Source organism: Planococcus citri, chromosome 1 (assembly GCF_950023065.1).
Source record: "Planococcus citri chromosome 1, ihPlaCitr1.1, whole genome shotgun sequence".
Classification (NCBI taxonomy): Eukaryota; Metazoa; Arthropoda; class Insecta; order Hemiptera; family Pseudococcidae; genus Planococcus; species Planococcus citri.
Genome location: NC_088677.1, coordinates 7,700,711 through 7,716,568, shown reverse-complemented (window position 1 = coordinate 7,716,568; position 15,858 = coordinate 7,700,711). Strand labels below are relative to the sequence as shown.

Sequence of the window (15,858 nt, the reverse complement as noted above, 5' to 3'; positions counted from 1 at the left end):
ATTTTTTGGTCAACTTTTTCATTCATTGACGATTGATTCATTTTTATTAAATTTTATTCTTCGTTTTCTTTCGATTAATTAGTTACATTTTTTTTGAAAGGAGGGATGATATTTCATTTCTTATATTTTTTTCTCATTTTTCAATTTTATTAATCAGGGAGCCCGCATAAGGATCAATTGCACCCCTCCTGGCGATCCGTCGTGACAACTTTTTTCTTAAAGGGGAAGTCCTAAGGAATATTTTTAGCCCTTGTCCTTAAAAAAAACGTGGCCCTACTTACAAAATGGCGGCCATTTTGATTGACAGGTCAGCCGAAATCGCAGATTATGCGTTCCAACATAGGACTAGCATAAAATTTTTTAAACCGTACAAAGGTAAATCAAAAGAGCAGGAAAAAATACGATTTTTGGTGAATTTTCAAAATTTAAAATTCGGCAAAATGTGAGGAAAAATCAAAATTTTACCAAATTGACCTAGAAAGCTGAAATTTGGGATAGGTATACCCTATCTTCGACCTGCCAAATCGATTGGAAACTGTTTCAAACCGTTTTGAGCAGTTCTGGAGCCTCCAGCAGATTTTTGAAACTCGAAATTCCCACAAATTTCATCAAATGGAGTTGGAAAGCTAGAATTAATTCTGCAAACTAATTTCAATACGCGATGAAGTCAACTGCAGGTAAATTTCAAGTCGTTTTGGAGCCTCCAGCAATTTTTTGGAAATTACTGGAATATCCAGCAGATTTCTGAAACTTGAAATTTTCACAAAACGTTATCAAATGGAGATAGAAAGCTGAAATTAACTATGCACTCCAATTTTCACACCACCTGAAGACAACTTCAGGTGGGTTCAAGTCATTTTGGAGCCTCCAGCGACTTTTTGAAAATTACTGGAGCCTCCAGTAGATTTTTGGAACTTGAAATTTTCCTAAAATTTCCTCAAATGAGGTTAGCAAGCCGAAATTTACTCTGACAACTAATTTCAATACCATATGAAGTCAACTGTATGGTAGTTTCAAGTGGTTTTGAAGCTTTCAGCAACTTTTTAGAAATTTCAATTCTCGTAAAGACGTCATGAAACCTTTCAAAAATTCACTGGAGGCTCCAAAATTACTTGAACCCGCCTGAAGTCGTCTTCAGAGGGTGTTAAAATTGGAGTGCATAGTTAATTTCAGCTTTCTATCTCCATTTGATAACATTTTTGGGAAATTTCAAGTTTCAAAAATTTACTGGAGGCTCCAGTAATATTCAAAAAATTGCTGGAGGCTTCAAAACGACCTGAAATTTACCTGCAGTCGACTTCATAGCGTATTGAAATTAGTTATCAGAATTAATTTCGGTTTTACAACTCAATTTGATGAAATTTCAAGTTTCTAAAGCGTACTGGAGGCTCCATGAATTTTAAAAAATTTGATGGAGGCTCCAAAATGACCTAATTCGGCAGCCATTTGAATTTGATGAAATTTTAAAGGAATTTCAAGTTTCAAAAATTTACTGGAGGCTCCAGTAATTTTCAAAAAATCGCTGGAGGCTCCAAAACGACTTGAAATTTACCTGCAGTTGACTTCATAGCGTATTGAAATTAGTTTTCACTTTCAGAATTAATTTCGGTTTTACAACTCCATTTGATGAGATTTCAAGTTTCTAAAGTGTACTGGAGGCTCCAAGAATTTTCAAAGATTTGGTGGAGGCTCCAAAATGATCTAATTCGGCAGCCATTGGAATTTGATGAAATTTTAAAGGAATTTCAAGTTTCAAAAATTTACTGGAGGCTCCAGTAATATTCAAAAAATTGCTGGAGGCTCCAAAACGACTTGAAATTTACCTACAGTCGACTTCATAACGTATTGAGAATTAATTTCGGGTTTTCAACTCCATTATTTTATGAAATTTTATGGGAATTTCGAGTTTCAAAAATCTGCTGGAGGCTCCAGAACTGCTCAAAACGCTTTTAAACAGTTTCCAATCGATTTGGCAGGTCGAAAATAGGGTATATCCCAAATTTCAGCTTTCTAGGTCAATTTGGTATAATTTTGATTTTTTTCTCACATTTTGGCCAAAATTTGATTTTTGAAAATTCACCAAAAATCGAATTTTCGCCCTACCTTTGTAGGTACGGTTTGAAAAATTGTATGCTAGTCTCATGTTGGAACGCAAAATTTGCGATTTCGGTTGACCTGTCAATCAAAATGGCCGCCATTTTGTAAGTAAGGCCAACTTTTTTTTTGGAATGTTTGCTTCAAAATGTTCCTTAGGATGTCCCCTTTAGGAAAAAAGTTGTCCCGGAGGAAGGGGGGGGGTGCAATTACTCCTATTGTCATATGCCGGACTATTTTGAACAGTTGTGAAACCTTCAGTAGATTACCATTTTTCGAGCTATAATTTTACATTGAAAAAATTTCTCCTCCATTTTTATGTTTCATTGTACGTAAAAAAGATTAAGCTGCATATTAATACCTACCTATTTACTGACGACGAATCTTTGACGAAAGCCAGCAGCTAACAAGGTCACCTTCTCATAGATACCTACCTACAACTACCACCTATTGAAAAAAAAATTCAAAAACCGGAATACGCGAAGAGGACGATTCCTCGGACGAGACGAAGGTTGTTCTTCACTAATATCGTCTGGAGTAGATTTTGTAGGTACACGAAATTGACAATTTGTTTAGCTTTTATACTATGGGTCGTCGCGTCGTGATTTTTTTAGCTAAAAATTAATTTCGATTTTTTGCTTTGTGATTTTTTTTTCGAGTGTGATTTTTCTATACCTTTCAATATGAACGTAATACAGGTTTCGGCGTGCCTAATTATAATCGTGCTTTTGATCAAATATCTTCTCAAATCTAAGAATGCGAGATTTTACGAACTTCTAGAGCGATTCCCTTCGCATCCGAAATGGCCATTGATTGGAAACGCGATCATGCTGTTTGGTCCCTTGGACGGTAATCTGACTCACCTTAAATATACCTACCTACTTATTCTGTTCTCATCCTTATTGCTACCAATGTAGATGTACCAATTACCAATAATTTTATATTCACGTATATCCATTATAGATGTACGAGCAAGATTTGAAAATGTATTCAAACTTCATCATCGCGTCCTGTTCTGGCTTGGGCCCCAACCATGTTTATTTTTGAAAAAACACGACGATATTTCTGTCAGTATAGTAGATAGTATTTTCAATTTTCACATACAATTATTATTATTTTTTTGTATTTCTGTTAACATAAGTAGTTAGTAATAGCCTAATATTGTTTTTATAGACAATTTTAATTCAAAGCTCGCATCGTGACATGCTTGGAGCAGCAGATGAGTGGATGGGTACATCGATATTTAACGGACCATGTAAGATATGCAAAGATACATGAACACGTTAGAACTTAGAAGTGAATGACGTACGGAAAATTCCTCGAGACATGATAAAAAGTTAGAATCGAGATCGAGTCATTCGCGAACGAAATACTCAATTTTTAGCGAATCATTCGCAAACGAATTGATTAATTGTTGGTAAATCATTCGCGAATGAATTGAATAATTTTTTGTGAATCATTCGCGAACGAATTAAATAATTTTTGGTGAATCATTCGTGAACGAATTGATTAATTGTTGATGACTCATTCGTGAACGAATTGATTAATTGTTGATGAATCATTCGCGAATGAATTGAATAATTTTTTTGTGAATCATTCGCGAACTTATTGAATAATTTTTACTTTTTAGTGAATCATTCGTGAACGAATTGATTCGTATAAGTGACTCGTTCCGTGACGTCGTTCGTGAACGAATCGATTCATTTAGGTACTTAATTTTTGCTGAATCATTCGCGAACGAATTGAATAATTTTTTAGTGAATCATTCGCAAACGAATTGAAAAATTTTTTGTGAATCATTCGCGAACGAATTAAATCATTTTTGATGAATCATTCGCGAACGAAATAAATAGTTTTTACCGAATCATTCGCGAACGAATTGATTCGTATAAGTGACTCGTTCGTGAACGAATCGATTCATTTATTTGATTTTTGGTGAATCATTCACGAACGAATTGATTCGTATAGGTATAAGTGACTCTTTCGTGAACGAATAGTTGTTCTCATGATCTGTTTTCAATCAAATTGTTTACGTATAAATTGATTAATTTCTCAGTGAATTGTACGTGACTTCGTGAAACTGTGAAAGTAATAATTCATTTAAGGGAATCATTCATGAACGAATTGATCATGTTTCTGAAAGAATCATTCGCCAACAAATTGATCAATTCTTTAATTTATGAATCAGTTCGTTCGCGAATGATTCGCCAAAAATTAATAATTATTCATTCGTTTGTGAATGATTTACCGAAACTCAAGTAATGAATCGATTCGTAGTCACGGACGACTTACTTGGGTATATGAATCAATTCGTTCGCGAACGAGTCACCAAAAATTATTTAATTCGTTCGCGAATGATGCACTAAAAAATTATTTACTTCGGTCTTCGACTCTTCGTTCAGGAATGAGTTTCCAAAAAATAAAAATTAAGTAAATGAATTGATTCGTTCGCGAACGAGTCACTTATACGAATCAATTCGTTCACGAATGGTTCACCAACAATTATTTAATCATTTTGTTTGCGAAAGATTCACTATAAAAATTGAGTGCGAATAATTCGATCGGGTTTGATTCATTTCGCTTGAAAAACAAATCAATTCCAACACAATAGTTTCACAAAATTCGAATCAATCGTAAATCAATTGATCCGTTTTCGAATGATTCACCAAGAAATCGATCAATTTATTCAATCATCAACGATTTGATTCGATTTTAAACAGATCGATAATTGCTATATAAAATATGTTTCAAAAAAAGCGAGTCAATTCGTTTTTAAAAGATTTTTATTTGAAGAAAAAGTCAGTTTTCTCGTTCTCACGCATAATAATTTGTCCCAATTAAAAAAAAAACAAAAAGCAAGTCGTTTTTGTTTCTGATGTTTTTCATAAAATGACGATTGTACTAATAACTTAGGTACAAATTTTTTCAAAAAATACTAACAAAATTTTTAAAAACATGGCAAAAATGTATTTTAAAAAATCAAAATGAGAAAAAATTCCCTCGAAATGCCAACAAATAGGCTTAGGTATGGGGAAGTCACAATAAAAAAATTGTCGTCGTCGTCGTTTCCTTATAAGCGGTAGGCCTATTGGCCTGTCGGCTGTGGTGTAGAACCTGTTGAGGATGAGCCTGAGGTATCAGCGAGTTTCCTCCTTGGTCTCCCTCTGCTTCTTTTCCCCGTTGGTGTATATTGGAGGACCTGTTTTGGTGATCTTGTTTCCTCCATCCTTTTGACATGATTTCTCCAATCTTTCCTATATTTTTTTATCTTTTTCATGACTGGCATCACTCCGAGATCTGCAGTTATTTTCTCAGATGGGACTCTGTCTCTGAGAGTCACCCCTGCCATTCTCCTCATGAATTTCATCTCAGCTGCCGTTATTCTTTTTTTATCAGATTTCTTCAGTGCCCAAACCTCGCTTCCACACGTCATCATTGGTATTGCTAGGGTATTGTACACCTTCAATCTTGTTTCTTTTCGCACCTTACTGCTTCTCAGGGTCCTATTTATCAGTCCTGTGACTCTCAGGAACTTTGCAATCTTTCCACCAACATCTACTTCTCCCTGGTAAGATATTGTGTTTCCCAGGTATTTGAAATTATTGACCTGTTCAATGATTTTTCCGTTTATTACAATCTTGCTTCTTACTGGTTCCTTTCCTTTGAACGCCATTGTTTTTGTTTTCTCTGATGATATTCTCATATCATACTTTTCTGATGTCTTTGTTAGATTGTACATTGATCTCTGTAGGTTATCTTCTGTTTCGGCTAGTACTGCTTGATCATCTGCGAAAAGTACTGTTGATATTTCCTGCCTTCTGTCTGTCTTGATTCCTTTTGGTTTCATTTTCTGCCATTCCTTCACCATGTGATCCATGTACATGTTGAATAAAACACAAGACAGTGGGCATCCCTGGCGAACTCCCCCGTTTATTTCTGCTTGTTCTGAGAGTTTATTTCCAATTCGTACTCTTATTCTGGTGTTCTTATAAATCGTCGTTGACATACTAATTCCTCGTAAGTCCAGCTTTTACCGAAAATCACTTCTTTGTATATTCTTATAGGAAAAAACACGAGGAATCGAATGGAAAAAACCTCGTAAGTCCAAACAACCCACAAGCGCTCCTACCGGACCGTTTTAAAATTTCAAATAAACAAAACCTCGTATGTCCAAATTTTTTAGGACAAAAACCTCGTAAGTCCTCTGGACTTACGAGGTTTTTGCCATGAATTACCATGGACATACGAGGTTTTGTTACAAGAAAACCTCGTATGTCCACATTTCATTAAATAAAATTGAATTAACTGATGTTGAAGTAATGATATGTGTGACAAATACCATCCAGGTATTGCCATAAAGCATAAAATTGAAAAGTTGCTGGAATTTTTATAAAATGAACGTTTTAAACAGTTTTTTGTGTCTCCTGAAAAATTTCACTTTTTGGACTTACGTGGAATTAATATGTCAGCGACGAAATGCTGTTTATTACCTTTCGCATTTTATATGTTATCTCTTCATCTTTTAGCACTTCAAACAGTTTTTTTCTATTAACCCTATCATATGCTTTTTCCAGGTCTATAAAGCACATGTGTGTTTCTAGGTTGTATTCGATCCTTTTTTCCATCAGTAGTTTTACTGTAAAACTTGCATCAGTGCATGATCTTCCTTTTCTGAATCCGTTTTGACTTTCTGACATCTTTTCTTCTGCATGGTCTGCAAGTCGTTTTGCCAGTATTTTTGCATATATCTTGTAGCAGGTATTGAGTAGACTTATTCCTCGGTAGTTTTTCAGGTTTGACATATCTGATATCACCTTTCTTGAACAGTGGTATTACAATTGCTGTTTTGAATTCTTCAGGTACCTATTCTTCTTGGTACATCCTATTTAGGAATTCCAGCAGTCTTCTTTTGAATTCACCACTTGCGTATTTGTACAATTCTGTTGGTACCTATGCCATCTTTTCCTGGAGCTTTTGCATTTTTTGCTGTTTTCAAAGCCTCTTGTAGCTCTCTAAATGAAATTCTGTCTTCTGGTTCTCCAATTTCTTCTTCTATCTTTATGTCTTGTGCGTTTTCATCACTCCAGAGTTCTTCAAAATATTCCTTTGCATCATTGATTTTTATTTTTGGCAAACCCACTCTTTCATTAAAATTTGTGTCAATTCTCCTTATGATCTTATACACCTTTGGCCGTAACTTGTATGTGTCATGCTCCAGGAATGTGATGAAATTTTCCCAGCTCTCTCTCTGTAATTTCCTGGACTTTCTCTTGACTTTTGCCAACTGTTTTCGATATTCTTCACCATCAACCTCACTTTTTGAGCTCATGAATTTTCTAAATGCCTGTCTTTTCTTTTGAATGAGTTCTTGGATTTCGTTGTCCCAATTCTTTATTCGCTTTGCCCCGATTCTGCATGGAACCATTCCTAAGCTTTCTTTTGCCGCTTTTGTCACAATGGATTTGATATTTTTCCATTCTTCTTCTATGTCCTGACTTTTTGGTATTTCTTCACTTATGATGTTCATCCGTCGTTGGTACAGCCATTGGTTGGTTGGGTCATCCAGGGCTCTTGTGTTGATTTTCTTTTCATTTTTCCTGGCTGGTATTCTTGTTGTTTCCATTCTCATTACTCCTTGAACAAAATGATGGTCAGTGCCTATTTCTGGACCACTGTATGTTTGTACATCCAAGAATTTCTTAGCGGCGTTTTCATTGGCTATAAAATGGTCGATCATTGAGCTTTGTCCTCTTGTATTGCTCCATGTCATCTTGTGATCTTTTTTGTGTTGGTAGAATGTATTCATGATTCTCAGTCCATTGAAAGTGCAAAAATCTATCAGTCTCTTCCCATTTGTATTCATTCCTTCTGTTCCATACATACCAGTTACTGTCTTTACACGCCTATCTCCTACCTGAGCATTCAAGTCTCCTGCTATTATCAATTTATCTTCTGGATTTACTGCTTGTACTGCCTTCTGTAGTTGCTCGTAGAACTCTTGGCTTTGTTCCTCTCTTCCCTCTTCTGGTGCATAAATACTCCGATTATTGTAAGAAAGTCTTTTTTCAATCTCATCCTTGCTGATACAATTCTTTCATGCCATATGTTGTATGAGTCGATGTTTTCGCGGTGTGATTTACTGCTTGTACTGCCTTCTGTAGTTGCTTGTAGAACTCTTCGCTTTGTTCCTCTCTTCCCTCTTCTGGTGCATAAATACTCCGATTATTGTAAGAAAGTCTTTTTTCAATCTCATCCTTGCTGATACAATTCTTTCATGCCATATGTTGTATGAGTCGATGTTTTCGCAGTGTTTATTATGTATGTGTAACATCACTCCGCCTGCAGCTCTGGCTTTCTTGTCAACTCCGCTGTAGATAACAATGTAATTTCCAGATTCGATTGTTCCACTTCCTTTCTTCTTTGTTTCAGACATAACAGCAAAGTCTATATTTCTGCTGCTTAGAATTTCGTTTATTTCTGCTTCCTTGGCTGCATATCCTCTTACATTCCAGTTTCCGAGTTTGTATTTTCTTTCCTTTGCGGGTGTTTTTATTTTAACCAGGGGTTCACCTCCGCCTGGGATCCCATAGTTCCATCCGTTTCTTGTTGTTTGTGTATTTTGAGTAGGGTTGATTTTCGTCTGACTTGGTTACCAGCCATGCCAGATATATCATGGTGATAGGGCTGCTATGTAGGCCTCCATGCTTGCCTGGTCCTCTTTTAGTCGCCTTTTACGACAGGCAGAGGGTACCATAAGGATATTCTTAACCCGTCCCTACACGGGGGACAATAAAAAAATAAAAAAACTTATTCATGCTTCTAAAATTTTTTTTTGTTTCATTTTTAAGACAGTATTATGCCCACATACAGCCAATTGGTTGTAAACTCCAAAAAAAAAGCTAAGTATTATAAGTACACTCAATGTAGCTTTCGATTCCCCAAACACTCGAGTATACTTCCGTACATTACTGCCTATGCCTAACCACAAGTTATTCATACTGAGCCACATAAAAGTGATCAATTTTTTTTCCAACGTGGGTTAAAATTCCTAGATGAAGAGTGGAAGAAGTCGATAAAAATGCTGACGCCAGCTTTCAGCCCAAAAATGCTGACGAAATATGAAGAAGTGTTCAGAAGTAATTCCCTAGAACTCGTTGAAAAACTGAAACCAGTTGCGAATAATGGCGAGGAATTTGATGTTTGGAAATTAATGATGAAAACAACTTTGGACGTAGTCACAGGTATAATAATAAAATTGAAGAAAAAACACTTTCACTCATTAACCTTCCAGCTGTGTACTTACGTATGTACCTATTCACATACAATGGTTTTTTTTTTTTTTTTGAATTCGTGTCAACTGGATATAGAAACTTCATTCGGCGTTTCGATTAAAACTGGTGGAAGAATCGGAGAACAGTTTTGCACCGCTGTACACGAGTAAGATTATCAAATTATCAATCAATGAGTAAATTGATACAATGAGTAACCTGTGAACACTACAGAAACGCACCTATTGCTTTTTTTCATGGTACCTATACCTACTAGCATCGTCGAACTCATTATGAAACGTTTCCAATTCCCTTGGCTGTTGCTACGTCATATTAACTGGTTGTATTTTAATTATGATAGGTAAAACCGATTCCATCCACAACTTTCAGCATTATCCGACAACGGTAGGTAACCCTTTGCATGTTCAATTCACTTTTTAATGTGATTCCAAAATAATGCAATTTTTCATGATTCTGTTTTTTTTTTTTTTTTTTTTTTTTATCAGATATTGAGAAAAAACATCGAAGATTACCAAAATTCACAACGTGATGATGATGCATTTGATCATGGTAAGGACACAAGTGTTGAATACATAGTTGAATATGAACCATTTTGGTCCTGGAGAAGAATCAAGTTGGCTTCATTCTGTAATTTTCTACTGTGATATCTTCATCCCTTACCTACTCGACCATAAGAATCTAACAGGGCTGAAGGTTTCCAAATGCAAATTTAATTTTCTGCTGCAGGTGATAAATCCAAAGCAGTGATCGATTTACTCGTGAGGTACAGTTTTAAAGAACCCAGCGTTACAGAAACACGCATGAGGGATGAATTATTGGCTCTAATGTCAGCGGTAAGTAAAAAGTCGATTTGTATAATGACTAATGAGCAATGTGCATGTAAGATTTTTTAGCAGCTACCGATGAACTCGAAACATCATTCGCTAATTATAACCTCTGATTTTCTTTCTCTTATTTTGTTCAAAGTCAGTCGAAACGTCACCATTGAACATGAACTTCCTAATGCTAATGTTGGCAATGCATCAAGATATTCAGGTAGGTTGACAATAAGGTTCGAGTATCCAAACACATAGAATGAAAATCACCAACTCATCGATGACTCGTGTTGTTACAGCAAAAGGCATACGAAGAAGTTTCAAAATACGAGACTGATGATGGCACATTAACCCAACATGATATTTACAATAATATGCCATATTTGGAACAATGCATCAAAGAATCACTACGAATGTACAGTCCAGTAGCATTAACTAGCAGACGTATTCATAAGGATATTGCACTAAAAGGTAGCCTATCAACCAAGTCGCTAGTTTTTCTATCATATTTTTTATGTATTTACAAGGGAACCTCTTGAGGTGTCACACTCCGATTTGAACGGGACCGCGATTTTTGGAAAGAGCATAGTCTAAAACCACCAAAACCGAATATTCAGCGACCCAAGTTCATTTTTCGATTTTTGGTGAATTTTTGAAAGTTCAAAATTGACTGTTTTTGGCGATTTATGTTTTTTTTTTAAAGTACGTACTTGATCAATTAAAATGGTCAAGATGAGTCCCAAAAAAAATATTAATTACCCAAATCCAAATTTCACCATTTCCAACCATTCTGGAGCCTCCAGCGAGATTTTTCAATTTCTCCAGAATTTTGAATTTGCTCCAGAAGGCGTGAATATGCAGTTGGGCAGCTAAAAATCGAGTTGTATATTACGCTCAACCTGTTTAACGAATTTATCCACATTTGAGTCGATTTTGAGAGTGACACCTCAAAAGTGACTTTTTGACCAGCTTTTTTTCAAAATTAAAAAATCCAAAAAATCAAAAGTTTCACGTTTGTGTTGAAATTTTCGAAATTCACGCGAATCGCTGTATTTTGCCCAAAACTAACCCCCCAAAACCAAATTTCACATTTTCTAGCCATTTTGAAGCCTCCAGCGCGATTTTCAATTTCTCCAGAATTTTGAATTTGCTCCAGAAAGCGTGAATATGCAGTTGGGCAGCTAAAAATCGAGTTGTGTATCATACTCGACTTGTTTAACGAGTTTATCCTCATTCGAGTCGATTCTGAGAGTGACACCTCAAGAGTAGTTTTTTGAGGTGTCACTCTCGCTCCAAAACGGCTGGAAATGGTAGACCCGCAAATTTCAAAAATTTCCTCACAAATGGCTACCTTTCAATTTTTTGGATTTTTTAATTTTGCAAAAAGCTGGTCAAAAAAACACTCTTGAGGTGTCAACCCCAAAATCGGCTCAAATGTAGATAAACTCGTTAACCAGGTCGAGTATAATACACGTCTCGATTTTTAGCTGCCCAACTTCATATTCACGCCTTCTGGAAAAAAATTCAAATTTCTGGAGAAATTTAAAATCGCGCTGGAGGCTCCAGAATGGCTGGAAATTGTAAAATTTGGATGTGGGGGGTTGGTTTTGGACAAAAGAGAGCGATTCGCGCGAATTTCGAAAATTTCCCCACAAACGGGAAACTTTTGATTTTTTGGATTTTTTAATTTTGAAAAAATCTGCGTCGAAAAGCCATTATTGAGGTCACTCTCAAAATTGGCTCAAATGTGGATAAACTCGTTAAACAGGTCAAGTGTCATGTAGGCAACTCAATTTTTAGCTGCCCACCTTCATATTCACGCCTCCTGGAGTAAATTTCAAAATTCTGGAGAAATTGGAAATCGCGCTGGAGGCTCCAGAATGGTTAAAAATTGTAACATTTGGATTTGGGAGGTTAATTATGGACAAAATACAGCAATTCGCGTGAATTTCAAAAATTTTCCACATAAAAGGAAAACTTTTTTTTTTTGGATTTTTTAATTTTGAAAAAGCTGGTTAAAAAAAACACTCTTGAGGTGTCACTCCCAAAATCGGCTCAAATGTAGATAAACTCGTTAACCAGGTCGAGTATAATACACGTCTCGATTTTTAGCTGCCCAACTTCATATTCACGCCTTCTGGAAAAAAATTCAAAATTCTGGAGAAATTGAAAAATCGCGCTGGAGGCACCAGAATGGCTGGAAATTGTGAAATTTGGATTGGGGGTTTAGTTTTGGACAAAATACAGGGATTCGCGTAAATTTCGAAAATTTCCACAAAAACGAAAAACTTTTGATTTTTTGGATTTTTTAATTTTTGAAAAAGCTGGTCAAAAAACCACTCTTGAAGTGTCGCTTCCAAAATCAGCTCGAATGTAGATAAACTCGTTAAACAGGTCGAGTATAATACACAACTCCATTTTTAGCTGCCCAACTGCATATTCACGCCTTCTGAAGGAAATTCAAAATTCTGGAGAAATTGAAAAATTGCGCTGAAGGCTCCAGAATGGCTGGAAATTGTAAAATTTGGATTTGGGAGTGTTAATTTTGGACAAAATACAGCAATTCGTGTGAATTTCGAAAATTTCCACACAAACGGGAGACTTTTGATTTTTTGGATTTTTTAATTTTGAAAAAAGCTGGTCAAAAAGTCACTTTTTTGAGGTGTCACTCTCAAAATCGGCTCGAATGTAGATAAACTCGTTAAACAGGTCGAGCGTAATATACAACTCGATTTTTAGCTGCCCAACTGCATATTCACGCCTCCTGGAGTAAATTCAAAATTCTGGAGAAATTGAAAAATTGTGCTGGAGGCTCCAAAATGGCTAGAAATTGTGAAATTTGGATTTTGGGGGTTAGTTTTGGACAAAATACAGCGATTTGCGTGAATTTCGTAAATTTCCACACAAACGGGAGAATTTTGATTTTTTGAATTTTTTTATTTTGAAAAAAGCTGGTCGAAAAGCCATTTTTGAGGTGTCACTCTCAAAATCGGCTCAAATGTGGATAAACTCGTTAAACAGGTCGAGTGTGATATACAACTCAATTTTTAGCTGCCCAACTTCATATTCACGCCTCCTGGAGTAAATTCAAAATTCTGGAGAAATTGAAAAATTGTGCTGGAGGCTCCAAAATGGCTAGAAATTGTGAAATTTGGATTTTGGGGGTTAGTTTTGGACAAAATACAGCGATTTGCGTGAATTTCAAAATTTTTGCACACAAACGGGAAATTTTTGTTTTTTTGGATTTTTTAATTTTGAAAAAAGCTGGTCAAAAAGCCATTTTTGAGGTGTCATTCTCAAAATAAAACTGGTCGAGTGTAATACACAACTCGATTTATAGCTGTCCAACTGCATATTCACGCCTTCTGGAGCAAATTCAAAATTCTGGAGAAATTGAAAAATCGCGCTGGAGGCTCCAGAATGGCTGGAAATGGTGAAATTTGGATTTCGGTAATCAATATCAGTTTTGAACTTATTTTGACCATTTTTACTGATCAAGTACGTACTTTTTTTAAAAAGAAGCATAAATGGCCAGTAACAATCTGTTTTGAATTTTCAAAAATTCGCCAAAAATCGAAAAATGAACTTGGACTGCTGAAAATTTAGGTTTGAGGGTTTTAGACTATGCTCTTGCCAAAAATCGTGGTCCCGTTCAAATCGAAGTGTGACATCTCAAGAGGTTCCCTTGTTAGTATAACTACACAAGTCAACTGGGTACCTAGGTATAGGTAAGTTTTATATTTTATTTATTTTGCCCGTATTTAGATAATATGATAGTGCCAAAAAATACGATCGTTGTGACATTCATAACTTTCGCGAATTACGATCCTGATCTGTACAAAAATCCAGAAAAATACGATCCCGAACATTTCAACGAGGAAGCGGTAAAAGCACGTCCTAAAACAAGCGATCTGAGTTTTGGTATTGGACCAAGACTTTGCATAGGTAAGTACGTATTACGTAATAACAAAATACCCAACTGTCAAGAATTACATCGTGTAGTATGCAAATCTTCAGTTCATTGTAATTATGCCATTTTTAATGACATGTTGATTGATCTCAATTGACAGGTGGAAAGTATGCGATGATGTTCAATAAAACGCAACTGGCTTACATTTTGCTCAATTATCATTTATCAACTCGTGTCAAGGAATTCACAAAAGATCATCTAATTATGACACTCAGCATCAAAAGTAAAATCGGCTACCCTGTCATATTCACAAGCAGGCGATGAATACTCAGAATTGTGAAGATATTTTATTGATGAATTTGATGAATCATTTCTGCGATATTATACCTACTTACTTAGATTATTTTTGTACCTACAGTATGTTGTTATGTATCTCAATGTACAATCAAATGTTCAATAAAATATTTTCTTATACAGATTTCAATTTTCTAAAAACTTTCAAGCCATTTGCGCATTCATTACCCAAGTGTTCGTTTTTAATTTTTTTGGAGGTGTTTTGGGGGGGATTTTAGAGTCCGTTTTCACTTTGGTTACATTAATTTCCATGAAAAATTACTCACTTTTTTCATTTATTTTTCAATTTCTTCTTTTCTTTTGTTATTTTTTGGTCAACTTTTTCATTCATTGACGAATAATTCATTTTTATTAAATTTTAATTCTTCGCTTTATTTCGTTTATTTACATTTTTTTAAAAAAAGTAGGGATGATATTTCATTTTTTATATTTTTTCTCCTCATTTTTCAATTTTATTAGTAGGGGAGCCCACATTGAAATCAATTGCACCCCCCCCCCGCCGATCTTCGGTGACAACTTTTTTCTTAAAGGGGGTAGTCCTTATTTCTTTATTTATAATTTATTTTCAAAATAATTTTTCTTTTAATACAATTATTAAATAAATTAAATAATTATATTATAATTATTATAGGTAATAATAATCAACCGAAATCGGGGACTAGCATACAATTTTTTAAACCGTACAAAGGTAGATCGAAAGAGCAGGCAAAAATTCGTTTTTTGGTGAATTTTAAACAATCAAATTTTGGCCAAAATGTGAGAAAAAAATCAAAATTTTACCAAATTGACCTAGAAAGCTGACATTTGAGAAATACCCTATTTTCGACCTGCCAAATCGATTGGAAACTGTTTCAAACCGTTTTAAGCAGTTTTGGAGCCTCCAGCAGATAATTGAAAATCGAAATTCCCATAAATTTCATCAAATAGAGCTGGAAAGCCAAAATTGATTCAGCAAACTAATTTCAATATGCTATGAAGTCAACTGCAGGTAAATTTCAAGTCGTTTTGGAGCCTCCAGCGATTTTTTGAAAATTACTGGTGTCTCCAGTAAATTTTTGAAACTTGAAATTTTCCCAAAACTTCATTAAATGGAGATGGAAAGCTGAAATTCACTATGCACTCCAATTTTAACACCCTCTGAAGACGACTTCAGGTGGGTTCAAGTAATTTTGGAGCCTCCAGTGATCAAATGAGGTTAGCAAACCGAAATTTACTCTGACAACTAATTTCAATACAATATGAAGTTGACTGTATGGTGGTTTCAAGTGGTTTTGAAGCTTCCAGCTACTTTTTAGAAATTTCAATCCTCCTAAAGACGCCATGAAACCTTTCAAAAATTCACTGGAGGCTCCAAAATTACTTGAACCCGCCTGAAGTCGTCTTAAAAAAAGTGTTA

The 15,858-nt window shown here is 35.3% G+C and overlaps 1 protein-coding gene across 1 annotated transcript; it reads left to right on the top strand.

The window, feature by feature from the left end:
* Nucleotides 1–2,632: 2,632 nt before the first annotated feature.
* On the top strand, nt 2,633–14,518 carry LOC135846451 (cytochrome P450 4F4-like). The gene is made up of 12 exons (XM_065365551.1): nt 2,633–2,943; nt 3,058–3,161; nt 3,268–3,349; nt 9,147–9,335; nt 9,462–9,531; nt 9,640–9,767; nt 9,869–9,932; nt 10,110–10,216; nt 10,350–10,418; nt 10,498–10,669; nt 13,964–14,143; nt 14,269–14,518. The coding sequence occupies exons 6-12, from the start codon at nt 9,717–9,719 to the stop codon at nt 14,430–14,432; spliced, it is 807 nt and encodes a 268-aa protein (XP_065221623.1). The 5' UTR covers nt 2,633–2,943; nt 3,058–3,161; nt 3,268–3,349; nt 9,147–9,335; nt 9,462–9,531; nt 9,640–9,716; the 3' UTR covers nt 14,433–14,518.
* Nucleotides 14,519–15,858: the final 1,340 nt, after the last annotated feature.

Excerpts from the sequence above, each read along its gene's own strand:
- LOC135846451 (XM_065365551.1), top strand. The coding sequence starts at position 9,717 with ATGATAGGTAAAACCGATTCCATCCACAACTTTCAGCATTATCCGACA. Across the intron at positions 9,933-10,109 it reads TGATGATGCATTTGATCATG|GTGATAAATCCAAAGCAGTG; the intron begins GTAAGGACACAA and ends TTTCTGCTGCAG. Across the intron at positions 10,217-10,349 it reads TATTGGCTCTAATGTCAGCG|TCAGTCGAAACGTCACCATT; the intron begins GTAAGTAAAAAG and ends TTTTGTTCAAAG.